Source organism: Microtus oregoni, unplaced genomic scaffold (genome assembly GCF_018167655.1).
Source record: "Microtus oregoni isolate MIOR12 unplaced genomic scaffold, Mior012 000036F_ref0000092, whole genome shotgun sequence".
Taxonomy (NCBI): Eukaryota; Metazoa; Chordata; class Mammalia; order Rodentia; family Cricetidae; genus Microtus; species Microtus oregoni.
This window is the reverse complement of record NW_024543095.1, coordinates 4968512-4991638: the sequence shown is the minus strand read 5'-3', so window position 1 is coordinate 4991638 and position 23127 is coordinate 4968512. Positions and strand designations below refer to the sequence as shown.

Here is a 23127-nt window from a genome sequence, read left to right as displayed (position 1 = left end):
GCTTTGGTCCTGTGCCCCAGCTGCAAACTAAAGAGCCAGCCGGGCGAAATGGGCGTTGCTTCTAAGCAGAGCCATGGCGGGCTGCGCCAAGGTGGGAGGCACGATGGAGGGGGGCTAAGGGGAGGGAACCCAGGTTCGAAGGGCGGACACGGGGTGGCGTCTGATGCTCCATAAAGGGGCAGCGCTCTCCGCCATGCGTGCTGCAGCCACCAGCTGTGAACAGCGAGATGACGATTGTGTGCCACCAGGGCCCGGTGCTAGCAGGTAGCGCCACTTTGGCTACCTTGGGATCCTTGATCCTGTACTCAGGGACACCTGGCAGGTACGGGAAACACAGCCAGAGTGCATCGTTGGGAGTTTCCCTCCTGCCTGCACGAATCGCCTGGTTCCTGCAGGAGCTTCCCTCCTTCGTGGTGTCAGTAGGGATGCTCGCTTGGCAGCCCCGCTCCCTCTTCGGACAGCCCGGGAATGTGCTGCTGGGTCTCTTCTCCGCACATTACTTCCACAGGTTAGCGTTTTTCTCTGCAGAGCGCAGCGCCGGGCTGGGCTCCACGTCGAGGGGTAGCATGCTCAGTGGGGAGAAGCTCGGAGCGAGGCGGACTTTGAGTGCCAGACGGGCCCCCAGCTTCAGGCTGAACTTCCCAGAGTTGGGGCTTCTCCGGTGGGTCAGGAGCAGCCTTCACTGTCCCTTGAACGCCCTTCAGATACTACAAACGGTCCGGCAGTGCTGGAGAGGAAGTGGCAGCGGCCAGAGTGGGTTGGGAAAGCTGGGGAGCCCAGGCTGGAAAGGAGCTATTGGCCAGGGCGCGTCCCTCTCCAACCATTCACCTCGCCAAGAGCCTGCTCAGTCTGGAGACCTCACCTTTTTGTTGTAGAGCTAGGTCAGATTGGTTCAGGGATTTGGCGAGGTGAGGTCTCTGGAACTCTCTGAAGTTCTTCTATCGGTTTAGTCTTTGTGTGATTGAAGACGGAGGTGGGCAGAGTCCAGCCCGGACTTCACAGATGAGAACAGGATAGAGTGGGGTTTCTGCTTAGACCCCACCTCGCAAAAACTGCGCTTACTGCCAATTGCTGTGCCCACCTTTCCAGGTCCTTCAGGACTTAAAAGGTGAGCGACCCAAAGCTAATGGAGAGCGCAAATATTCTCGATGAGTAACTTCGAGTTCAGAATTTTGCCTTTCTCGCGCGGGAGGAAAGACAGGAAGGCGATCAAAGAGAGACTGAGAGTCCAAGGATTGTTCAGCCTCCAACCGAGACGACCAGGGGGAAGGGCATAGCAGAAGCGCCTGCGAAGCCCGTTTAGCTTCGGTTGTCTTGTTTGGCTTCACTGTAAACATACAAGATGTCCTTGGTACGCCCACTGTACAGTAAAAGAAACGGAGATTGAGAAAGGTTGTGGAGGGGAAGGAAAGTGACCCCGCTGGTGCCTGGCAGGGTTCCCAGCTCATGTCTGCTGAACAACTTCAGTTCAAGCCCCGCCCCCTTTCAAGACAGGTAGCTACTCCCTGCAAGCGGGGGGGGGGGGGGGGGGGGGGGGGGGGGAGGGCAGATCAAGTCGATTTAGGAAAGTTAGATTTAAAAAAAAAATCTGTGGGAGACTAAGTGTTTCCTCTTAAGGAACACCTCATTTCCAGGAAAGAAGGGGCCAGACATATAAATTTAAACTTAGTGATCATGCAGTGTCAACGGAATTCTCATTCATTTAGTAAAGATAAGTACTGGCAAGTAGGAATACATTAATGTTTGTCCAATAAATATTTTCCAAGAGCCTGTTGTGGACGGGATCCCAGGGTAACTGTCACTTTATTTTATGGAGGTGTACAGAAAGAAGGATGTTGGGTGCAGGAGAGAAAAGACAAGCATTTGATTTTGCTTGCTGGGAATAGACATTTGACAAGAAAATATGACTGTATGGACATTTATTATCTTCAGATTTACTTTCGGTCAACATCAGCCTCCCCTGCCAGGGTTTTTTGAGACAAGGTTTATTATGTAACTCTGACTGGCTCGGAACTCACAAAGAAGATTCCCTGGTCTCTGCCTCTAGAATGTTGAGATAGCTTGGATCTAAACAATATTTTTATGAGTCCGTTTCATATAGAAAAATGATGAATATTTTCTGACAATCCTATAAACTTTTTTTTTTTTTGAGACAGGGTTTCTCTGTAGCTTTGGAGCCTCTCCTGGAAATAGCTCTTGTAGACCAGACTGGCCTTGAACTCATAGAGATCCTCCTGTGTTGGGATTAAAGGTGTGCACCACCACCGCCCGGCTAGATTTTAAATTTGTTTTTAAACCCAAAAGGTGTTTTGTGCAACAAAATATGACCAGTATCCTCTAAAACAAACAAAGAAGTAATTGCCCATAAAACAATTAAGTACATATTGTCCATCATCTTCAGAGGAACTTTAAATGAATCAGGGATTCAATCTGTCTGAGAGAAATTTGCCCCCTGGAAACACAGCTCTGAGTGACTTGTCGCTCAGTCACCGGATATGATATTTGTGGACCTTCCCACCTGTGTTTCAACTCTTCCTCTGAGACTGCTGAGCCCTTCCTGTGCTGTTGTTTTGGGCGCTTCTTAGATGTTAGACTGTGCCTAAGACTCTATGTGATGTAGGTACTAATCCTTACACCAACCAGTTAGATAGGGATTCCAATCACCTCCATTTTGCATATGGGAAATTGGGACCAACAGCAGACTGTGCTAAGTTACCCCAGTGCCTGGGCAGTCTGAAGACTCTGAGTCGATACCTGGGTGCTTGGATCCCATCTTGGGCTCTCACCACAGTGACAGGCTGTTCAGACCTGTTTTTCCTTTTTAAAAGTCATAAGTTTAACACTGTTACTGTTTTAGTCACACAAGGTAACCCATGCCTGTTAAAGCAAAAACTGAATTTAAAAGAATATAAATATACTTTTAATATGTAATTCATGAATTAAAACACATCTGTCATTCTTTTTAGATGTTAACAGATTTTCACACATCCTTCTTATATCAAATACATAAATTTTGTTCTACCTGAATAACATTTTAAAGCTTTCAAAAAATTAATCTTTGTGTGTGTGTTTCTTGCAATGCATTCTCCAGGTTATTTGGGCCAAGAACTTGTGAGCAATTCTGTCTCTACCTCCATCTTAAGGTAGGCGTTCTGGATTACAGATTGTCTGACATTGGCCTTTATGTGGGTTCTTAAGACCCAAACTCGGGGTGTCAGGCTTATGTTGCAAGCATTTTTACCTGCAGGGTCTGTTAACATTTTATGATACGTATCTCCCTACATTAGTGCACACTCTTTGGACATATCTTTTCCGTGTCTGCTTTGTATTTAGTCTCATGTAAAAAGGCATGATTTACTTACCTCCCCTCTGACAGCTGTAAATCAATTTGACTGATAGGTTAGATGAAAAGGTACCATGCACTTTTTGGTACCCAATTCAGTTCAGAAGGTAGCTTTTGCTTTGCGTTTGTCTAGAATTTGTGAGGCTCTGAAAAAAGTAAAGATTAGAATGCTGTGAAGATTCTTTAGGCTCCTGGTATAAATATTCCTGGAAGATTTAGGATCCATTGGCTTGGAAACAAGAATGAATTAAGTCAGCAGCATCAGGTTGTCTTGCTACAACAGAGGATAAGATGGAGGCCAGTTCTGAGGAAGATGAAAGGCATAGGTTTGGTTCACATTCTTTTAAAGTGTTCATTGGGGGCCATTCAATGCAGCAAGCTATTCTGTGGGGGGGGGGGTTGTTAAATCTTAGTCCACTTCCCTCAACACAAGGATAACACACTAGACTAAGTCCCACAAGGACAAGCTGTTTTCTCTTTTTGTACCATCTCTTTACACGCTGTGCTCTTAGAGAAAAGTGTTGGTATACAGCTGGCACCCACCTCAAATGTGTCAAATGCAGGAATGAACTCGACCGTTGATGACAGACGGCATTGTGGGAGTGCTGGCAATCACTTAGGAATCATTATCGCTGAAGCTGCATGGCCAGGTCAGCTCACATCATGTCCTTTTTTCAGAGTCTATTGTGGTGAATTGTTTAGCCACGTGGAAATAAATGACTGTTGCCTAACCCCGCTGAGTTGATTGCAGACAGTTATCTCACCTCCTGCTGACCTCTGCTCCAGTGCTGGAAGCGCTCTTTGACCATATTCTTTTTCGATATTCTCTGTCCCAAGAGCACTTGGTCTCCTACATTGCAGCCATCGCTGTCACTTAAGCACCTGGCATAGATGGTATCTTTTTAGAGAATTGCAAGTGGCATCAATAATAATAAAGTGACCTTAAAAAATTTCTCCCCTCAGAAGGTTAGAAGAGCTGGATATGGCGGTGAACACCTTTAATCCTAGTGTTCGGGAGGCAGGGGCTGGAGGGTCTATGTGTGTTTGAGACCATTAGGGCCTGGTCTTTATGGGGAGTTCAGGCCAGCCAGGGCTGCAGAATCAGACCGTTGTCTCAACAAAACAAGACAACAAAAACAAAGATAAAAGAAAACAAAACAGGTTAGATGGTATTGGACTGTGAGAGTCACACCGGAGTCTTAGGACTTCTAAGAGATGCTAAACTATTTCCCAGTCAGCGAAGTAAGAGGATGGCTTTAATAGAAAGTGCTTGTTGCTTTCTCCAAGAACTCTCCTGCATCCCAAATTCTTCCATATCACTTAGGACTCAGACTAGGCTTCATTTCTGGCAAGAAATCATGACTAAACCACGGCCACTCCGTGACCCTATCCTGATGCCGTGCCTCGGGTTTCCCAAAGGTCCTTTGCACATGGGTTAAAATCTAGTCTAAGAAGACTTAGTCTCCTGTGTCCACCTTTCACAACCTCTGCATTTTACAGAGACCATGCACCCGAGTTTGAGCTGACAAGCAGCAAAATGAGGTTTTGTCCTAAGTCCTCCTGGCCCTGGGGTCAGTGGGTCACTCGTCATCTACGGGGTGCAGATGTCTCAGGTATTCAGGAACAGGATTACTAAAGCCCACTAAAACAATTCACCGGCTGAAAATCAGTGATGATTAATGTCTCCATCGGTGACAACAGACAGGTCTCTGTTCTTCTAGACATGCAACATGAAATAAGCAACATGCTTTTGGTCATGTGTTGAGGGCATTCATGATATGTAATTTTTATCTATTGACATTCATTGAAAAAATTTTAGAGTAAGAGTCAGCATTTTTCTCTCCCTTCCTTCCTTCCTTCCTTCCTTTCTTTCCTTTCTTTCTTTCTTTTTTTTTTTTTTTTAAGACAGAATCTTAAGGTAACCCAGGCCTGAACTCACTGTTCTCCTGTCTCAGCGTCTTGAGTGCTCTGGTTACTGGTGTGTGCTCCTGGCCACAGCAAACTTGAAAGTCAGATGGTAATTATTTTAGATTTTGCAGCCATTTAGTCTCTTTTTTGCAGTAAAGGACCCTCTGTTCGGGATGTAGCAAAAAGCAGCATTGGTAGATATTATGTAAGCAAATGAGTGCTGTGTGTTTGTGTGCCAATAAAACTTTGTTTACAAAAGCAGGTAGTGGTCCAGATTTGGCCCTTGGGCAACAACTTAGCAACCCTTAAGAAAACAATGAGTGTCATAGGTTTACATTCAGTGCCCTGGGAAGTCTATGGTAAAGCTTGGTTAAATTCTATAGCAAGGCATTGGGCGTGTTTTACAAAGCATGTGCTATATTTAATTAGAGACTTGGTAGCAAACATGGCTGTCTGAGAATTCTCAGGCTCCAGTTCCTTTATGTGGACGCCTGTCAGAGAGAGCATCCATCCTGAAGTTTTCCTTTTTAAAGGGATGACATCATAAGCACATCCGAAGGACTGTATGGTTGTTTACCAAAATGTAAACACACCGTGGAGTTCTTGACCATATAACTTTTACACATGGCAGAAAGGGCCAACTCCTTGCTGGCATTAAATCTAACTTAGGGCACAGAAAAAGAACAAGCAGAAACAAGCAAACAGGGATCCAAATGTGTGCTGTGTGTCCAGGTGATGGGTACCGAGTTACATGACAAAGAAGAGGAGTGGGTGGGGCTTGAACTCCTGACCTCTACCAGAGTCTTGAATGTCCCTCAGGCTTGCCAAGTCCTACTGGAAACAAAATGAGCTATACTGTTCTGGGTGCTTGCCTTCAGGGGAGAAGCAGGCGAGGGCCATTAATGCATGCTTGCCACTGTTTCCCGGTGGACACTTGGGTGGTAGCAATATCAGCAAGGAAGAGATGAGGGGGTAATGTGAACAGAGAGGGCAAAGGTACATCACTGACATACTGGGATCCTGGGACCTGTCTGTGTTTGAGTGCACATGAGACAGGACAGATTGTGGATGGGTTTTGAGGGGTGTGTGTGTCCCCAAACAGCTCCACTGTTGCCTCCCAGACAGAACGAGGAATTGATAGAGACAGACCACCACCCTTCCTACAGACAAAGCTGGTTTAGGGGACAGTGAGAAAATATGATCACGTGGGTATTCTAACACCTTGTCTTCAAACTGCCTCATGCACGTTGCTGGACAACTGGAGGTTTTCCTTGGGTGTGTTTACTCTGAGAAGATGGAAAGACTGAAATATGTGCACTTTTTGAGAGATCCTGTTCTCACATTGGCCTGTTGAGTAAATCACTTTTCCTTCAGTGAGGAGGAATGGGCTGAGGACAGTTGGAGAGGGGGACATGCATTTTCTTCCTTTTTTCTTTTCTTCCCTTCTTCTTCTTCTTCTTCTTCTTCTTCTTCTTCTTTGTTGTCATCGTCGTCCTCCTCCTCCTCCTCTTCCTCCTCCTCCTCCTCCTCTTCTTCTTCTCCTCAGAATCCACCAGTTTTCTCTCTTAGGAGTTTTGCCAGGATGCGGCAACTTGCTTCTGGAACCTGGGATTCTCTCCACCCTGCTGTTGACTCTGTAGATCAGTGGGGGAGCCTCAGCCCAACTCAATTTGTTTCAGAAGTTTCTGTCCTCAACCCAGAAGCCTCTAATGACCCTCAGTCCAACACAGGAGCTCTAAAATTTAAAAACCTCTGAATTGGGTCCAACAGTGCAATTTGCCTTCCATTTGGTTATGGAAACAGGGAGAAGGGGGAGGGGAAGCCAATATTTATTGGGCTCTGGGTGTTCCGGGCATTATGCTAATGATTTACATGGGTCATCTCATTTTGTTCTTACTTGTCCTTTTCCTTGGTGAGTGTGTGTCGAGCTGTGGTGGGTGAGTGGATTGGAGCAGTGTGTGAAAGCAAGCGCTTGAGCTGATCCCCCAATGATGATGGCGCATCTCTGGATTTGTGGGTGGAAATGGGATACCCTGTCATGAAAGGGGCTCCTCTGGTGACCCCTGACTTAGAACCGTCCTGCACCCTATACACTCAGTCTTGGACTGTCTCCCCACTTTTTAATTCTTAACATCCTCTGCATCTACTAGTTGATCCCATTACCAAGGTCTGAAGTCAGGCTCTGGGCCATTTTCAAAACTGGTCCATTATATTTGATCCATGTTGCTGGCTCTTCATTACAAAATGGCGTATTTTTGGCTTTCTTATTTTTTTCTTCTTCTGTTAACCATCTGAAGATGCTTTTCAGTGGAGAGGGTCTTGCCTCTCCGCTTCTACCGCCTTTTTTACAATACAGGTGGCTGTGCTTCTGCACTTCCAGCCTTGCCTGTTCTGTGCCCCCGTCTCTTGGGGAAGCTCCTTTACATGCCCAAAGCTACATATTTAATGAACAAATCTAAATAGTGGTCTATCCGATTGTCTTCTTTTTTAATAACTTATTTATTTCTATTTTATGTGCATTGGTGTTTTACCTGCATGTATGTCTGTGTGAGGGTGTTAGGTCTTGGAGTTACAGATAGTTGTGAGCTGCCACATGGGTGCTGGGAATTGAACCCAGGTCCTCTGGGAGAGCAGTCAGTGTTCTTAACTGCTGAGCCATTTCTCCAGCCCTTCAATTGTCTTCTTCTTAAACTTTAAGGTTATTTATATACTTGAACACACATATTTTGCCAGGTAGGCATTTAGCAAGTATTTTTCTTTCATCTTGTAGTTTTTCCTTTTCTTTAATTCTCTGTCTTCTGCAAAGCAGGGGCATTTAACTCAGCTGCTCTTGTTTATCCATTTATCTGTGCTTTTGTTGTCATAGGAAGTCTTTGCCCAACCTTTGGTAAAAAGGGTGCTCTCTTGTGCTTCCTTCTTGAAGGTGTACAGCTTTGGGTTTTGTATTTAGGCCTATGGTTCAGTTTGAGCTACTGCTATCTCTAGCATTACAATATGAATCAAAAGTCCTTCTGCATATGGGCAGCCAGTTGTTCTAGTATTACTTACTAAAATATGTTCTCTTCTAATAATTGACTTTACACTTTTTCTTATTGGAAAAATTACACAGATACATATTTTACCCAAGAAAATAGCTGAATGCTCAATAAGAACATGAAAAGATTCTCATTATGAGCTAGCAAGAAAAATGCAAATTAAATTATGATATCATTAGTAACCTAACAAGTGGGCTAAAGGAAGATGTAGCCATATGTAGCTCTCACACATTGCTGATTGAAACATAAAATGATAAGTTCCTTGGGAAATATTTTGACAGTTTTGAAAAAGCTAAACATTGAAAGAATTTTAAAAAGTAAGTGTTTACATTCTCTTCGGTTCATGACATTTCATTTCTGGATATCCCCTGCTCCCAGTAAAAACGCATGTTCATAGACTGACTTGCGTGGAGATATTTGCAATAGCTCTTTTGCTGGTAGCTCTAAATTGGAAATATTACAAATGTTAGTCAGTAGGCGAAAGTAATAAACTGCGATATAAATATACAACAAACCATTCCTCAGAAATAAAATGAATGGAATATTGGCACATGTTACAGTATGGAAAAAGGGTAAAATAATTCTAGGAAAAAGAAACCAAGCCAAAATGAACGCATGCTTTCTCATTCCAGTTCTATAAAGTCCTAATAGCATGTGATGACATAAAGGATACCCCGTGGTTTGCTGAAGGTACAGAGGACATGAAGGATCTCTTGGTGGCAATGGCCATGGGTGAGTTTGATGTGATGCAGTATCATGGATATGCGCATACCTAAAGCATCAGATCATACACTTTAAGTCTGTTCCATTCAGTTTCATAGTACATAGACCTAAATCTGTCCTTAAAAAGAGCATTGGAAATCCTGTGTGTACGGCTGTGGGTCCCTGAGAATTATTCAAATTTTCTATAAAAATATTCTGATAATGTTTAACAGGATCAGAAAAGTAATTCATTTTTAGGGGTGCATGTAGAAGGAGCAGCGGGCTGCGTTCCTGCCGTCCAGCTCCCGGCTGCCTGGCTAGCTTATGTCCCGAAATAACAACACACAAATTGTATTCTTTAAAACACTGCCTGGCCCATTATATCTAGCCTCTTAAGAGCATTCTGTTCTGTCTACTCCACCCACCTAAGGGCTGGCCTATCAAATGGGCCAAGGCAGTTTCTTTATTAACCAATGAAAGTAACTCCTCCATCAGGTGCAGAGAGAGATAGACAGGAGAGAGAGAGAGAGAGAGGGAAGAAAGAGAGAAGAGAGACAAAGAGGAGAGGGGGAAGAGAAAGAGGAGAGAGGAGAGGAGAGAGAAAGAAACACACACACACACACACACACACAGAGAGAGAGAGAGAGAGAGAGAGAGAGAGAGAGAGAGAGAGAGAGTAAAATCTGAACTCAAGGGAAATGTTCAGAGGAGATTCCCTAAAAGGAAAAAAATAAAAGGTTACATGTTTACAAGTTTAAAGCTAGAGACACCTGGGAAAAAGCAACCTCCACCCGAGGACTTGCCTCCATCAGATTGCTCTGTGGGGCTTTTTAAAATGGTTAACTGATGAAAGAGGGTCCAGCCCACTGTGGGCAATGCCATCCCTAGGCTGGATAGGCAAACAGAGCAAGCAGGCCAGTAAGCAGTAATCCCATCATTGTTTTCTGTTTTAGATCCCTGCCGTGAGTTCTTGTCTTGGCTTCCCTTGATAGACTATAAACTATAAGTCAAATAGACCTTTCCCCTCCCAACTGTAGTTTTCATCCATAGAAGTTTGAATTTTTAGAAAATCTTTTATGGCTTGGCTTAATTTCAAGAACACATGGAATGTAGTTATAATAGCCATTTGAATGTCATCGCTTTTCTCATGCCTGCTACATTTCCTTTTTAGCTTTCTTTCTTTCTCTGTGAATGCATATGTATGTGGAAGTCAGAGGATGACTTGTGGGAGCAGTTTCTTTCCTCCACCATATGGGTCCCAGGGATGGGACCCAGGTCATCAGGCTCAGTGGCAAGTTCCTCAACTCACTGAGACACTTCCTGACTCTTCTATGTCTTTCTTTATCGCTGTCAATGGAAACATCATTGGCCTGGGAGACAGGCCTATGATCATGTCAGTGGGGGGAGGGGTGTTACCTTGATTGCCTTCATTGAAAAGGGAAGGCCTGCTCCCTGTTGGTGGCATTATTCCCTAGGCAGAGGACCCTGGATTGTATACATGAAGAAAATAATCTGAGCGCTAGCATGCATACATTTACTGCTAACTGTCTCTGTGGCTTCCTTGCTCTGATGCCCTGAGACCTGGAACCAGGAGTTCAACAAAGCCCCTCTCCATTAAGGAGTGTTTGGAGAGAGTGTGTTATCACAGAGCAGGATAATAACAATAGAACAGTTTGTTCTATTGTTGCATATAATTTGTCTTGCTTATTTCCAGTCTGAAGGATAAACCCAGGTCCCATTACTCCAAATTTACTAGAAGCAGAAGTATCTCCAATGGGGTCTATAATTCATCTTTGCCAATTTGACCGTCTTCAGTACTAACTGACTTGTGGGTTTGTGTTGATATGACTTATGACATATCTAACCCATTTGTAGAATGTGTTGTAGTATTCCTCTGACTGTATTCCCAACAGTGATGTAGATGGATCATATGATGTTCTAGTTTTAGTTTTTTTTAAAGGAACTTCCATATTTATTTCCATAGTGACGTCACCACTTTGCGCTCTCTTCGGCAGTGAATAAGAACTCTCAGAGTTTTCCTTTCTCTGCATTCTTGTTTGCGCATTTAAAATTTTTATTTGACATGCATGTGTGCTTTGCCTGTGTGGATGTCTGTATCCCACTTGCATGTGTGGTGCCTGCAGAAGAGGGAATCTGAACCCTTCGAACTGGAGTTACAGATGGTTGTGACTCTTCATGTGGTTTCAGTGAATTAAACCCAAACCCTCTGCAAGAGCTGCCAGTGTGCTCAACCGTTGTGTTAGTCAGGGTTATTATGGCTGCGAGGAAACGCCGTGATCAAAGCAACTTGGGGAGGACTGGCTTTACTTGCATATGCTTCCATATCACTGGTCATTGTCGACAGGCGTCAGGATAAGAACTCAAACAGGGCAGGTCCCTGGGAGGTGGAAGCCGATGCAGAGGCCTTGGAGGGGTGCTGCTTACTGGCTTGCTCCTCATGACTTGTTCAGCCTGCTTTCTTACAGAACCCAGGACCACCAGCCCAGGGATGGCACCTCCCACCATGGGCTGGGCCATCCCCCATCAAATCACTAATTAAAAAAAACGCACTACAGGCCTGCCTACAGCCCCATCTTAGGGAGGCATTTCCTTACTTGGGGCTCCCTCCTCTCAGATGACTTTAGCTTGTGTCAGGTTGACACAGAACTCTGTGGCACAACCATGGAGTCATTTTCTTGAAAAAAATATTTTTGAGTTGTGTGGGTATGTGTGTGTACGTTCCTGTGCGTGGATGCAGCAGACATGTGCACACCAATGTTACTTATGTAGAAGTCAGAGGACCACCTTGCGCGTTGGTCATTGCCTTCTTTTATTGTTTGAGACTGGGTCTTTATTGTTTTTCCTCTTTATACAACAGGCTAGAATATTCCATCCCTGTCTCCCATCTCCCCATAGGCCACTAGGATTACAAACCCTGGAGCTCCAGCCTTCTGCTTTTATGAGAGTTCTGGGGAGTTGGCTCGTGTTTTCATGTTTGTGTGGCCAACAGTGGTACCCACTGTGCCATCTTCTCAAGCCTAAGAATTGCATGTTATAGTGTACTGGCCTCTGTCTCATTTTTTTTTCTTTCAATTTGAGATCTTCTTAGTACTTGGAATGGTGAGTGATTTTCAACTGGGACATATGAGAATTATGAAACTTTGAATCTCGCTAAAATCTGCTTTGGGGTGTGTGTGTGCATGTGTGTGTATGTGTGTTTGTGTGTGTGGGGGTATGTGTGTGTGTTGGTGTTTGTGTACGTGCGTGTGTGTTGGTGTATGTGTTATATGTGTGTGTGCATGTGTGTGTGTACATGCACATATGTGTGTGTTGGTGTATGTTGGAGACTGAGCCCAGGGTTTAGGCATGCTAAGCATGTGCTCATCTGCTGAGCTGTGCCTTCTGTTTCACTAGCGTCTCCTTACACTGTTCCAGCTAAGGATGTGGGAGCATCACCACATTGCTGCCTAGTGTGGGCAGAAGTCCAGGTTACCTGAGAGTGAAAACCCCTCCTTACAGTTGCCAGGGATGGGAACTCTGGTTCATACTTGCCCTCCACTGGTTGGAGACTTTGTATTTCCTTTCTCCTCCTAAGTTGTCTCTCCTGACTGTGGGGAGCAAGAGTGAGCAGCCTCACTTTGGTTGGGAAGTGGGGAACAGCCCCGCTCTTCACTAAGCCTTCTCTAAACAGCGCCTGGACCAGAAGGAGGATTAGGGTCCAGGGACAGACTCCCCACAGATCTCACATTGCACTGAGAGGCTATGGGAACACTTAAAGTGCTGGCTCCTCTTAATGCCCTCTGACAACTTGACAGGGCTTAAAGTGCTTTTCCCAGCTCAGGGGTGGGGTAGGGAAGTTTTTCTGAATTTTGTTGGTGGGTGGGAGTGGGGATACATTTTCCCCTTGTGGTAAAGCACCCATTTCCTATGAGTTTCTATTTTGCCAGGCTATTTTGTTCCTGGTCTCAGGAGAGGGAGGTGGAGAGGGGCGGGGAGAGGAAAAGGGAGGATTTCCATTGTGTTTTGTGTCTCTGCGTGTTCTGCCTCATCTTTGTTAGCGCCATAAGCTCTAGCTCTTGAAAGAGGAGGCAGACAGAAAACTTGAGGAGCTCAATGTCACCTTGTTCTTTAGGTCTCTGAGTCTTTGCTGGGCGCCTTTCTTCTGCCACCACTCAGAATCCTCCCACTCTTGTTTTATGAACAATGACCACCAACTTAGTCTTGAGCAGCAAGAAGACTAGGTGAAAAGTACGCGTGGCTCACCATCCTGTAAGTGGAAGTTCTGACCCGTCTTCAGGGGGATAGAATTTCAAGATCTGTGTACTGGATGTCATCCATTTACAGCAGGTGACAGACCAACATCCATTTCGTATCTAGTCCAGGCTCACTGTGTGCCAGGTACCACAGGTACAATAGTAAACAGGATAGATAACATCACACTTCCTTAGGAATTTTACATTTTTTAAATGGAAAATAATTTTTATGCAGTATACACTGATTACAATTTCCCTTTCCTTATCTTTTCCTAGATCCTCCCCAACATCCCACCTTCAAATGCCACGCCTTCTTTCTCTCTCTCTTGAGAAACAGGCAAATGAAACAAACGAGAATAAAACAAAATGAACATGGATCTAATTTACACGGGAAGTAGAAAAGGACAAGATCTCCTGAGTAAATTGGGAGCATGGGAACCTTGGGAGAGGGTTTCAGGGGAGGGGAGAGGCAGGGAGGGGAGCAGAGAAAAATGTAGAGCTCAATAAAAATCAATAAAAAAAATGCTAAAGAAACAAAAAAAGGAAAAAAAGAAAAAGTCGCCCAAGTCCATAGGAAAGGAAAAAGAAACAAAGGAAGAGCAAGAAACACACACAACATAAAGACAGAAAATAGGAAACCATAACATACAAGCAAAAGACCAGTAAGGTAAAAAAAAAAATCCCAAACAAAGCAATAAGAGACAAAAAAAAAATCTTGGCAAATACCTTGGAGTTTGTTTTGTGTTTGCCATCTACTGTTGGGCATAGGGCTGGCCTTCAGTGTGGTTTATATATCCACTGGGACTCCCTCGGAGACACTAATGTTTCCTTTCTGTAAGATACTGTTTCCTTGATATTATCCTTCCTTCTTGGTTCCTACAAGCTTTCTTAAACTTAGGGCTTAATTGGGTTTGCCGAGTGGAGAAGAGACCATAGTGGAAGGAGTGTGGACTTCAAGCCAGGAGGATTTTACAAAGCTGTTCAGCAAAATGTTAGTGGTGACGTGAGCTCAAAGAGGTGGAGTGGGTGAGATGGGGCTGCATTCTGGAAGTAAGGTTCTAAGATACAGATGACAGAATTTGCTAGCAGATTTACCGGAAGTAGAGGGAGGTAGGGGGAAAGGGATGGAGAGAGAATTTTAGACAGGAATTGGGAGACTTAACTAGGAATTTCCTGGGATGAGGAAGCCTTGAGGAAGTGTAAGTTTGAGGTGACTGGGGAATCCAGACTCTCATTTGGGTGTGTTAAAACTGAACTCTCCAGGACATAATGGCGGGAAACATCTGGCAGGGAGCTGCCTATGAGCCTGAGTGATTGGCGGAGTGGGTGACTGTCGTCGTTTACTTTCCACCTCTAGGACAGCACTACACACTTGGACACTTGGAAAGAGTGTGAGCTTTAGCCCTCACAGTTCTGGAGGCTGGGAGATTCAGTAGTAAGGTGCTGGCACCTGGTGAGAGCCTTCTTGTAGTATTCTCATGTGTTGGAGTTTAGAAAGGCAAGAACAAGCAGCCACTCCCATAAACCCTTCACTAGAGGAATCTCTGTCCATCCATTCACTAGTGTAGAGCCCTCAATACCCACACACCCCTCCAAAGACCTCACCTTCCAATGCTGTTGCGTGGAGATTAAGGGTGAAACATAATCAGACCATAGTGACACTAAGGGTGAATAATCAGACCATAGTGACACTATTTAATATTTGAGATGTTATCACATCGATAGGGGTGGTTAATAAAGTAGAAAAATGTCTGAGACCTCGGACATCAATATTTGGAGGACAAAGGATTGAGGAGAAACCCTCAAAGTAAAATCAGGATAAATCAACAAAGCAGAAGAACCAAAGGAGTGTGGTGTGCTTGCTGGAACTGTTTCCATGAGATGGGAGTGACTGATTTGTCCAGTTTGAAGAGGGCTGAAAATCTGATCTTGGTCTGGAAATGTGGTATTGGGTGACCTTGCCAAGGCTTGTTTTTATGGGGAAGGAGGTAAATAGATGAGAAAAACATCACAGAGATGGAAAGTATGGGCCACTCTTTGGAAGAGTTTTGCTGTGAAAGAAACCAGGGAAGTGGGATAGTGAACGAAAGAAGATGTAGGGTCGCTGTGTAGAACAGCTAAATGTGATGCTGGGAGCTTTGTACATATTTGCAGAATTTGAATTTATTTTGATTGGCAGTGAAGTCTAAAATTTCATATAGTGGAGAGTCTTCAATTGGCTTGATAATCTTAGCAATAGTACTTTTATTTGAAGAAGATTTAGTTAAATATGAGTTGGTTTGGGTTTAATTTGGATCTGCAATTCCAGTTAACTCTTTCCAATGAGAGTGTCTCCCTCCCCACACTAGACTGAACATTTACTTAAAATGACAGAAAGCTGTACGTTTAGAAAATACTTATCAGTCTCCATCTGAATGTGCACAAAAGAATTAAAATTTACAGTAGAAGTGTAGGAAGGAATTAAAGAGACTTGATCCCATAGCATGGAATAGCCATAGAGTATAGTAGGGCATAGGATGCTGTCTTAGTGTCTTCTGTTGCTGTGACAACACTATTCAGGCTGGAGAGATGGTTCAGGGACTGGCTGTTGGGTTCAATTCCCAGCACCCACATGGCAGCTCACAACCATAGATAACTCCAGCTCTAGGGGATCTAATGTCCACTTCTGGCCTCTGTGGGTACTGCATGCACATGGTGCACATACATACATACATACACACACATTCATATATGTAAAATAATATTAAAAGTTTTAGGTAAAATACTCTGACAAAGTAATTTAAGGGAGAAGGGGTTGCTTTATCCTGACTCATAATTCTAGGGTACAGTCCATCACAGTGGGGATGTCAAGGCGGCAGGAGCTTGAAGTAGCTGGTCACATCATGCACAGAATCAGGAAACTGAGCTCTCTCTCTCCTTTATACAGTATGAGATTCTCAGCTCAGGGAATGGTCCTGACCACAATTAAGATGAAACTTCCCACATCAATTAATGTCGGCAAGATAGTTTCTCACAGGCACATCAAAGGACCATCTTCCAGGGGGCATCCAGATTCTTGTCTGGCTGATAAACCATCACAAACCTGAAGGGGAAACTTGCCTCGACTGTTTGGTATTGATTTGCAGTCTTGTGAGCCAGTTAACTCTTTAACTCTTTCCCTTCTATTTATTTATTTATTTATTTATTTATTTATTTATTTATTTTTTAATCTTCTCTTCTATGCTGAGCTACATCTTTTTTTTTTTTTTTTTTGAATTGCTTCCAACTTCCCTGAGCAGAGTCATTTGTATCCTAAGAGCCTTATTTGTTCCCTAGGACTTCTGGCTTCCCACCCATTTCTCACTGGGAAACCTGGTGGGATACATTTTCCAGTTTTCTCTATGGTTGTGTGGGGGCAAAGGAACAAGGATGGGATAATACACACCACTTCTATCCCAAAACTTGATTGTCAATAAACTCACAGAACCTTCCACATTCTTTTGTTTTTGTTCACTTACACGCCTAAGACCACCTGGAAGAGCCTGATCCCAAATGGCTGCACACCAAAGCCTCACTGCTATACCTCAACTGTGTTGTGGTCTGAGTAACAGGAGCTCCTAAGCGTCTCGCACCTCTGACACTTCGTTAACTGTAGACGGCCTACTCTGACGTGTCCCTTTAGTTAGGAAGCAAAGATTATTGATTCAGGAGGCCATGAGTTGGGTTGGAAACATGGTTTACTTTGAAGGTATTGTGAACTGGGTATTTGAACTCATTTGGTCTCATTGGGGACATTGTTGAAACGGACAAGACTATACTGTTAGGAGCCAAACAGTTATTTTTTTTTTTAAGTTTTAAAACAAGTTTATTGAAGAATATTCTTTTGAAGGCAACCACTTTTGATTTGTCATTTAAAAAAGTTCCATTTATGCTGTGTACTAAAGGTCATGTAAGAGAACAGAGCCACATGCTTCTCTCTGTGGAACCCTTGGGTAGTATAGCACAGTGTTGTCATTTCTGCACCGTGAGAATAAATTAAAAAAAAAGTCTCTTCTATGTTTCTCTTCAAAAAGCGATGAAAATAACAGAAGGTGGCATAAAAAAGCCGCATTTCTTACTCATTCCGTAGTATTGGAGCCAGTATTTTTACCATCACAGGCTACAATTTTCACTTTATCCACTTTAATAAGTTCTGTCACCTCTCTGAATTCAACATCATTCAATACAAAAGTCCAAACATTATCGCAGAATCTGTATGTATTTAGAGAGCCCCTGAAATTGACTCTGTTCCTGACTCTCTGAGCCAATGCTGAATTTATAGCTTTATCAAACTGAAGTAGAACTTGAAGGGCAAGCTGGGGGGTGATCTGTTGAGACTGTATGAGCTCATCAAGGCTCTCTTGAAGACTGTTTCCCAAAGTTGTATTTCTGTATAACTGATATGCCATGGCTTAAAATGAAGCAATTACTTTTTCTTCAGGCTTGCATTGATGTCCTGAGGGAAGGCGCTTCCGCCGCAGCGCCAGCAGAGCCGGGCAGGGCGCCTGCTGCGACCACCTCCTCCCAGTTATTTTTTGAAATGACTTTCTGTTGGCCTTCTAGACCCTTTCCACCTGAGAACTTAACCTACTTTTAATTTAATCTACCTTTAGGGCCCTGAAGCTCTCAAGAATGGGAGTCTGTGGAGAAATGAGTGCTCAACACTAATCTTGTTAAATACTTTTTCTTGAATCATTGTATTTAATTTTCATGATAATCCTATAGTTATGACTCACCTCTGCTTGCAGACAAGACGTTTGCCCGGGATCTGTTATGGAGAAGTCAAATCCATCAAGTCAGAACGTCACCTCCAAGGAGTACTTGCTTTCTCCATTTAATTTTCACTCCGCCCAGAAGGAGAGTCAAGTGGACTTGCAGAACTACTCTGGTGTCAGAGCTGCAGGCTCCTCTTATTTCTTTTGCATTTTGAAGGACATGGGAGGCCGAGGTGGTGATTTTTATTTATAGAAGTGAGTGTGTTCCCTGTTATGATTGAATGGAAAGAGGGCTCCTTAGCGGCCTGCATCCGAACGTGCTGTTGGGTACTAGGGCATCAGGAGGCAGCCTATAGTTTCAAGAGAGCTGATCCTAGAAACAAACCCTTCTTTCCTCTGCAGCTCTGAACACAGAATTCAAGATCCTATGACCCAGCACCTGGCTAGGGACTGGACCATGAAGTGGACAGGTTCGGAAAGGCAGAGAGAAGTTTCTGTGTCCTCCCAGGGTTGGTGGTATTTGCCAAGAGAGCCAAGACGTAAGATTTGTGGACCCGCGAGACTACCTGGCTGTTTAAGTCTATAAAATTTGACTTGGATATAGAGCAACAAGTGTGTATATCCTTTTGTCAGTCATGCTACAGTTTAAATATCTATCTACATAGATTATTTAAATGTTTTTTGTGGTGCTAGAGATAGTAATCTCTTGATTGAGATTGCTTGTACTATATGCTTAGATTACCAAGTTTGACCTCACAGCGATCTTGAGATGTGACAGGGAAAGAATAAGACTCCATTTCTAGAAAAAGCAAAACTGGTCCAAGTTTTCTGACTCCAAACCCAGTGCTTTTGTTAGGTGAGCTTCTGGGCTTTGAAGCTAGAAGTTCTATCTAAAGGGTAACTGTGATTTATATCATAGTCTCCAGACTTTGTCTGCTCTGTATTATCTGCAGATGGTCTGATGAAAGGCATATGTGTGTGTGCACACACACGCGTGCATGTGTTCATGTGTGGTTGCATACATGCATGTGTGTGGATGCATGAGTGCATGTGTTCATGCATGGTTGCATGTATGTGTGTGTGTGAGTAAGTGTATAAGTGAATATGAAGTGTATAAAGTCAAGTGACAATTGTATTGGTTCACCTTCTGTTACTAGAACAAAATACCTGAGATTCTATCATGTATAAAAGATAGAAGTTTCTTAAGCTTTCAGAGCTAGGGCCTGGGAAGTTCAGGAACATGATACTGGCATCTGTGTCATGTGTTTGAAACTGCATCCCTCAGGTTCATATGTTGACAGTATTTTGGAGATGGGACCTGGTGAGAGCATCCTTTCTGCACAAAAACATGGCAGTAGGCATCACATAGCAAGACCAGACACATGTACCATACAGCAAACTCACTCCTTCAATAGCCTATTAATCCATGGGTAGATCAATCACATTCCTTAGGCTCCATCTCCCAAACATCATCAATATGTGAACCAGAGGGACGCAGGTCCCAACACATGAAATTCAGCTCCAATGCCCGGGATTTTCAGACACATTTCTGGTTCTGTGATGAATGTGGTTCACAGGTCCATTTAAGAGAGCCACTATAAGCTTAAGCACCTGGATGCTTGATGTAGGAAGTCCTTCTGTATATGTGTTGCTTTTATTGGTTAATGTATCAAAAAGCTGGTTGGACCTAGGACAGGACAGAATAGAGGTAGGCAGGAAAACTAAACTGAATGCTGGGAAAAAGAAGGTAAATTCAGAGAGATGCCATGTAGCTGCCGAAAGAGACAGATGCTTGAATCTTCCTAGTAAACCATGAGCCTCGTGGCAATACATAGAATAATAGAAATGAGTTAATTTCCAATATAAGAGTTAGTTAATGAGAAACCTAAGCTAATAGGCCAAGCAGTGTTGCAATTAATATAGTTTCTGTGTGCTTATTTTGGGTCTGAGCGCCTGGGGAATGAACGAATGAGCAGCCTCAGATGCTTGAATAAGTAAACATGTAATTAAGCCTTGATTGACATAACAGATTTTGGGCTTACTTAACTGCAGTGATGAGCCTACCACTTATTCACATATAACAGTATGTTTTATTTTTTTGAAATATCAAAGGAGTAATCAACAAATTTACTGTAGGTAATTGAACCTAACAAAAGACCTTTATTTGTTTAATTTAATTAATCTTTTAAATGGGTATATGGTGTATGTGTGTGCCCAGGTACATATGGGTTGCACTCTTGGAGCTGGCTCTTCGTGGGTGTCAGGGAACCAAACACAGGCTTTTATGCTTGTGCAGCAAGCACTCACTGACTGAGCCATCTTCTCAGACCTAGAAAACCTAGATCTTGCTGCTACTCCATCAGTTGGATCTATAATTATGAGCATGTTATTCTAGCTTCCTTAGGCTCTAGCTTTCCTGTGTGTAAAATAACAGGAGTTTGATCTGAAGATTTTGCCTCTGAAAATCCATCATTCTATCCCCTTGGCCTTAAACTCAGGGTGCTACCCTAGACATCACGGAATGTGTGCTATGTCCCTAACTCTGTAGTCAAACCTCACCTGCACATCTCTTCAAACAAGCGTGTTGAATATCGTTTTCTCTTCTGCTACATTTCTGGCACCTAAATATTTTTTCAACCAGGAAAAAAAATTAAATGTAACTGATGGGCTAGAGAGACGTATGCAAAAGCACAGGCAATGAGAGTCGGAGGACCTGAGTGGGATCTTAGACCCCAAGAAAAGGTGGAAGAAGGAAACTGACTCCCCAAGTTGTGTTCTTTTTTTTTTTTTGTTTTGTTTTTTTGTTTTTCGAGACAGGGTTTCTCTGTGGTTTTGGAGCCTGTCCTGGAACTAGCTCTTGTAGACCAGGCTGGTCTCGAACTCACAGAGATCTGCCTGCCTCTGCCTCCCAAGTGCTGGGATTAAAGGCGTGCGCCACCACCGCCCGGCTAATAAATGTGTAGCCCAGGCTGGCCTCAAACTCGTGATCCTCCTGCCTCTGCCTCCTTCAGCAAATCCTAGCGGCATGCGCCACCACAACCGGCCCCAAGTTGTGTTCTTATCACCAGGTATGGTGCCATGCACCTGCTTCTCTCCCACATCCCACACAGAAAGAAAGACCGACAGGCAGATAGACAGGCAGGCAGTCAGACACACACAGAGACAGACAGACACACATGCCACACACACACATGTAAATTAAAACAAAAACTCTAATGGATGTGGTCCATTTCCTCCCTGAATAACGTCTTGAGTCTAGTCATTCATTCCTTCTTGAACGTCCAGGTCAATGCCATCTGCTCTTTATTGTAAGAATTGCACCTAATAATTAACTAGTGTATTTTTCTTATACTGTATTGTTATGGAGTTCCCTTTTAAGCGATATTTCCTGTCTTGAAAACATTTCTTGGAGGATACTTTGGGGCTTATTTAAAGTCATTCTGTTATGGCAATTCCACTTCACCCAGTGTGTGTTGTTCAATGTTATTTACTCAAGATGTTTGCACATTTGTTGGACTTCTTGGGTGTCTAATTAACTTGGCTCAGAGTCATTTCTCCTGAGGAATATCTTTGCCATGTGAGCTAGGCCAGGGATAAAGAGCAGGTCCCAGTCAGTGTCCTCCTGTGAACTTAAGAAACAGGAGAAAAGAGACTCCAGGTGAGAACCACAAGCATCACAAAACAGTGCCCCCCAGAGCCACTGTCATCCGGGCATCAGGGAGGTATGCAGCTCTGGGGACAGGAGTGGATAGATTGCGACATGTTAGCCGGGAGAATGGATGTTCAAGGATGAACAGTTAGAATGTGATTGTTTTTATTACTGCCATTCTAGTGGGGCTTCAGTAGACCTTTGATGAGACAACCTAGATCCTAGGTGACTTGAGCTGTTCTCCACACCAGCGGCTGTGGGTCTTGGGACTTCTTTTCAAGCAAGAGAAGAATTAATAAAAATATCCTCGGAAAGTCCTGTGCTATGTCACAGCACTGCTGACTTCAGATACTGCAGTGACGCCCTCCTCGCCTACCGGCCTCCGTCCCTGCAGGGGCTTCTCATGGAAGTTACACATCTGCCATTTCTCCAGCATTGAACTGAAGAGCAAAGGAAGAAATAGTTTGTGCTATTGCCTTCTTGTATGAGGTCCCTCTGCTAAACGGTGGCTGTGGCCTCTCTCATGACCCTGCCCGAACTGGTTCTTCCATTCTTTTGTACTTAGTCACTCTTTTAAATCAAGTCATGGAAAGATGACAGTCTGTGGCTGATTTTGGAGTTCCTCAGATGATAGCTTTTCTAACTGTAGTATTTACTTATTGCTGTTTTACTGAGAAGAAAAGCTTTTGCTCATCAATTGCAGGTGACAAGTGTAAGAAGGCAGGACCATGGGACGTAGGATAAGTGCTTAATTGTCCCTCTAGCTATGTTTTATCAGAGCAAGGATTTAATGTAATAGTTACCTCTAGCAGTGACAAAGTTTTTAATATTTTTAACGGACCAGGATGGACTCACAGAACTTTACTGATCAAATATTTGCAATTGTCTACAACCATTATTTTCCACACTCTGTTTATCACAAGCACGGCTAGTGGAGCAGTTGGTATCTATAACTGGGGCAACCGCCCATCTCCCTACTCATTTTCAACTGTTCCTTTACTTTCCAACTCAATAAAATATCCTGATATACTGTCTATCCTCCCTGCCCTTGATGTTCGATTAGCTATTTCTCCATGGTGCCCTAGCTCCTTTAGGGAGTGGGATTGAAGGATGAAGGCCTAGCTGCATGCTGCTGCTGGCAGATCTTTACTCCCAGGCCTTGGAGAGGGCCATTTTTCTGAACTCCCCATTTATATTGATATTTCCAATTACAACTTTCCCATCTGAGCATTGCAATACTCCTGTGAACATCTCATCCCCAGCTTTTTCCTTTCAAACTTTTATATGGTATATCTTTGCCCCTTAGGGTACCAAGCTACCAAAACACCAAAAGGCATGGCTCACCTTTAAATCATTCAACACTGTGTCAGTTGGCATAGAGACAAACTTTTGGAGCTGAGCTCTTCAGGGAGCCACTAGACAGGTGGAGTAAAGGTGGGAATGAGACCTGTGAAAGAGTCCCACACCTTCCTACCCTCACCAGCACTTGGAACATGGGCTCTTA

General features: G+C 43.7%; 2 protein-coding genes across 2 annotated transcripts in view; one reads left to right on the top strand and one right to left on the bottom strand.

Annotated features, from left to right (window-relative positions):
- The first annotated feature begins 227 nt into the window (after positions 1-227).
- The window catches only part of Srd5a2 (steroid 5 alpha-reductase 2), a 36212-nt gene continuing 13312 nt past the window's right edge, over positions 228-23127 (top strand). Inside the window, exon 1 of the mRNA XM_041631220.1 lies at positions 228-508. Coding sequence (XP_041487154.1) covers positions 228-508 — 281 coding nt within the window. The remainder of the gene's footprint in view (positions 509-23127) is intronic.
- LOC121433001 (transcription initiation factor IIA subunit 2) lies at positions 17059-17758 on the bottom strand. Its single transcript, XM_041631221.1, has one exon. The coding sequence runs from the start codon at positions 17666-17668 to the stop codon at positions 17339-17341; it is 330 nt and encodes a 109-aa protein (XP_041487155.1). The 5' UTR covers positions 17669-17758; the 3' UTR covers positions 17059-17338.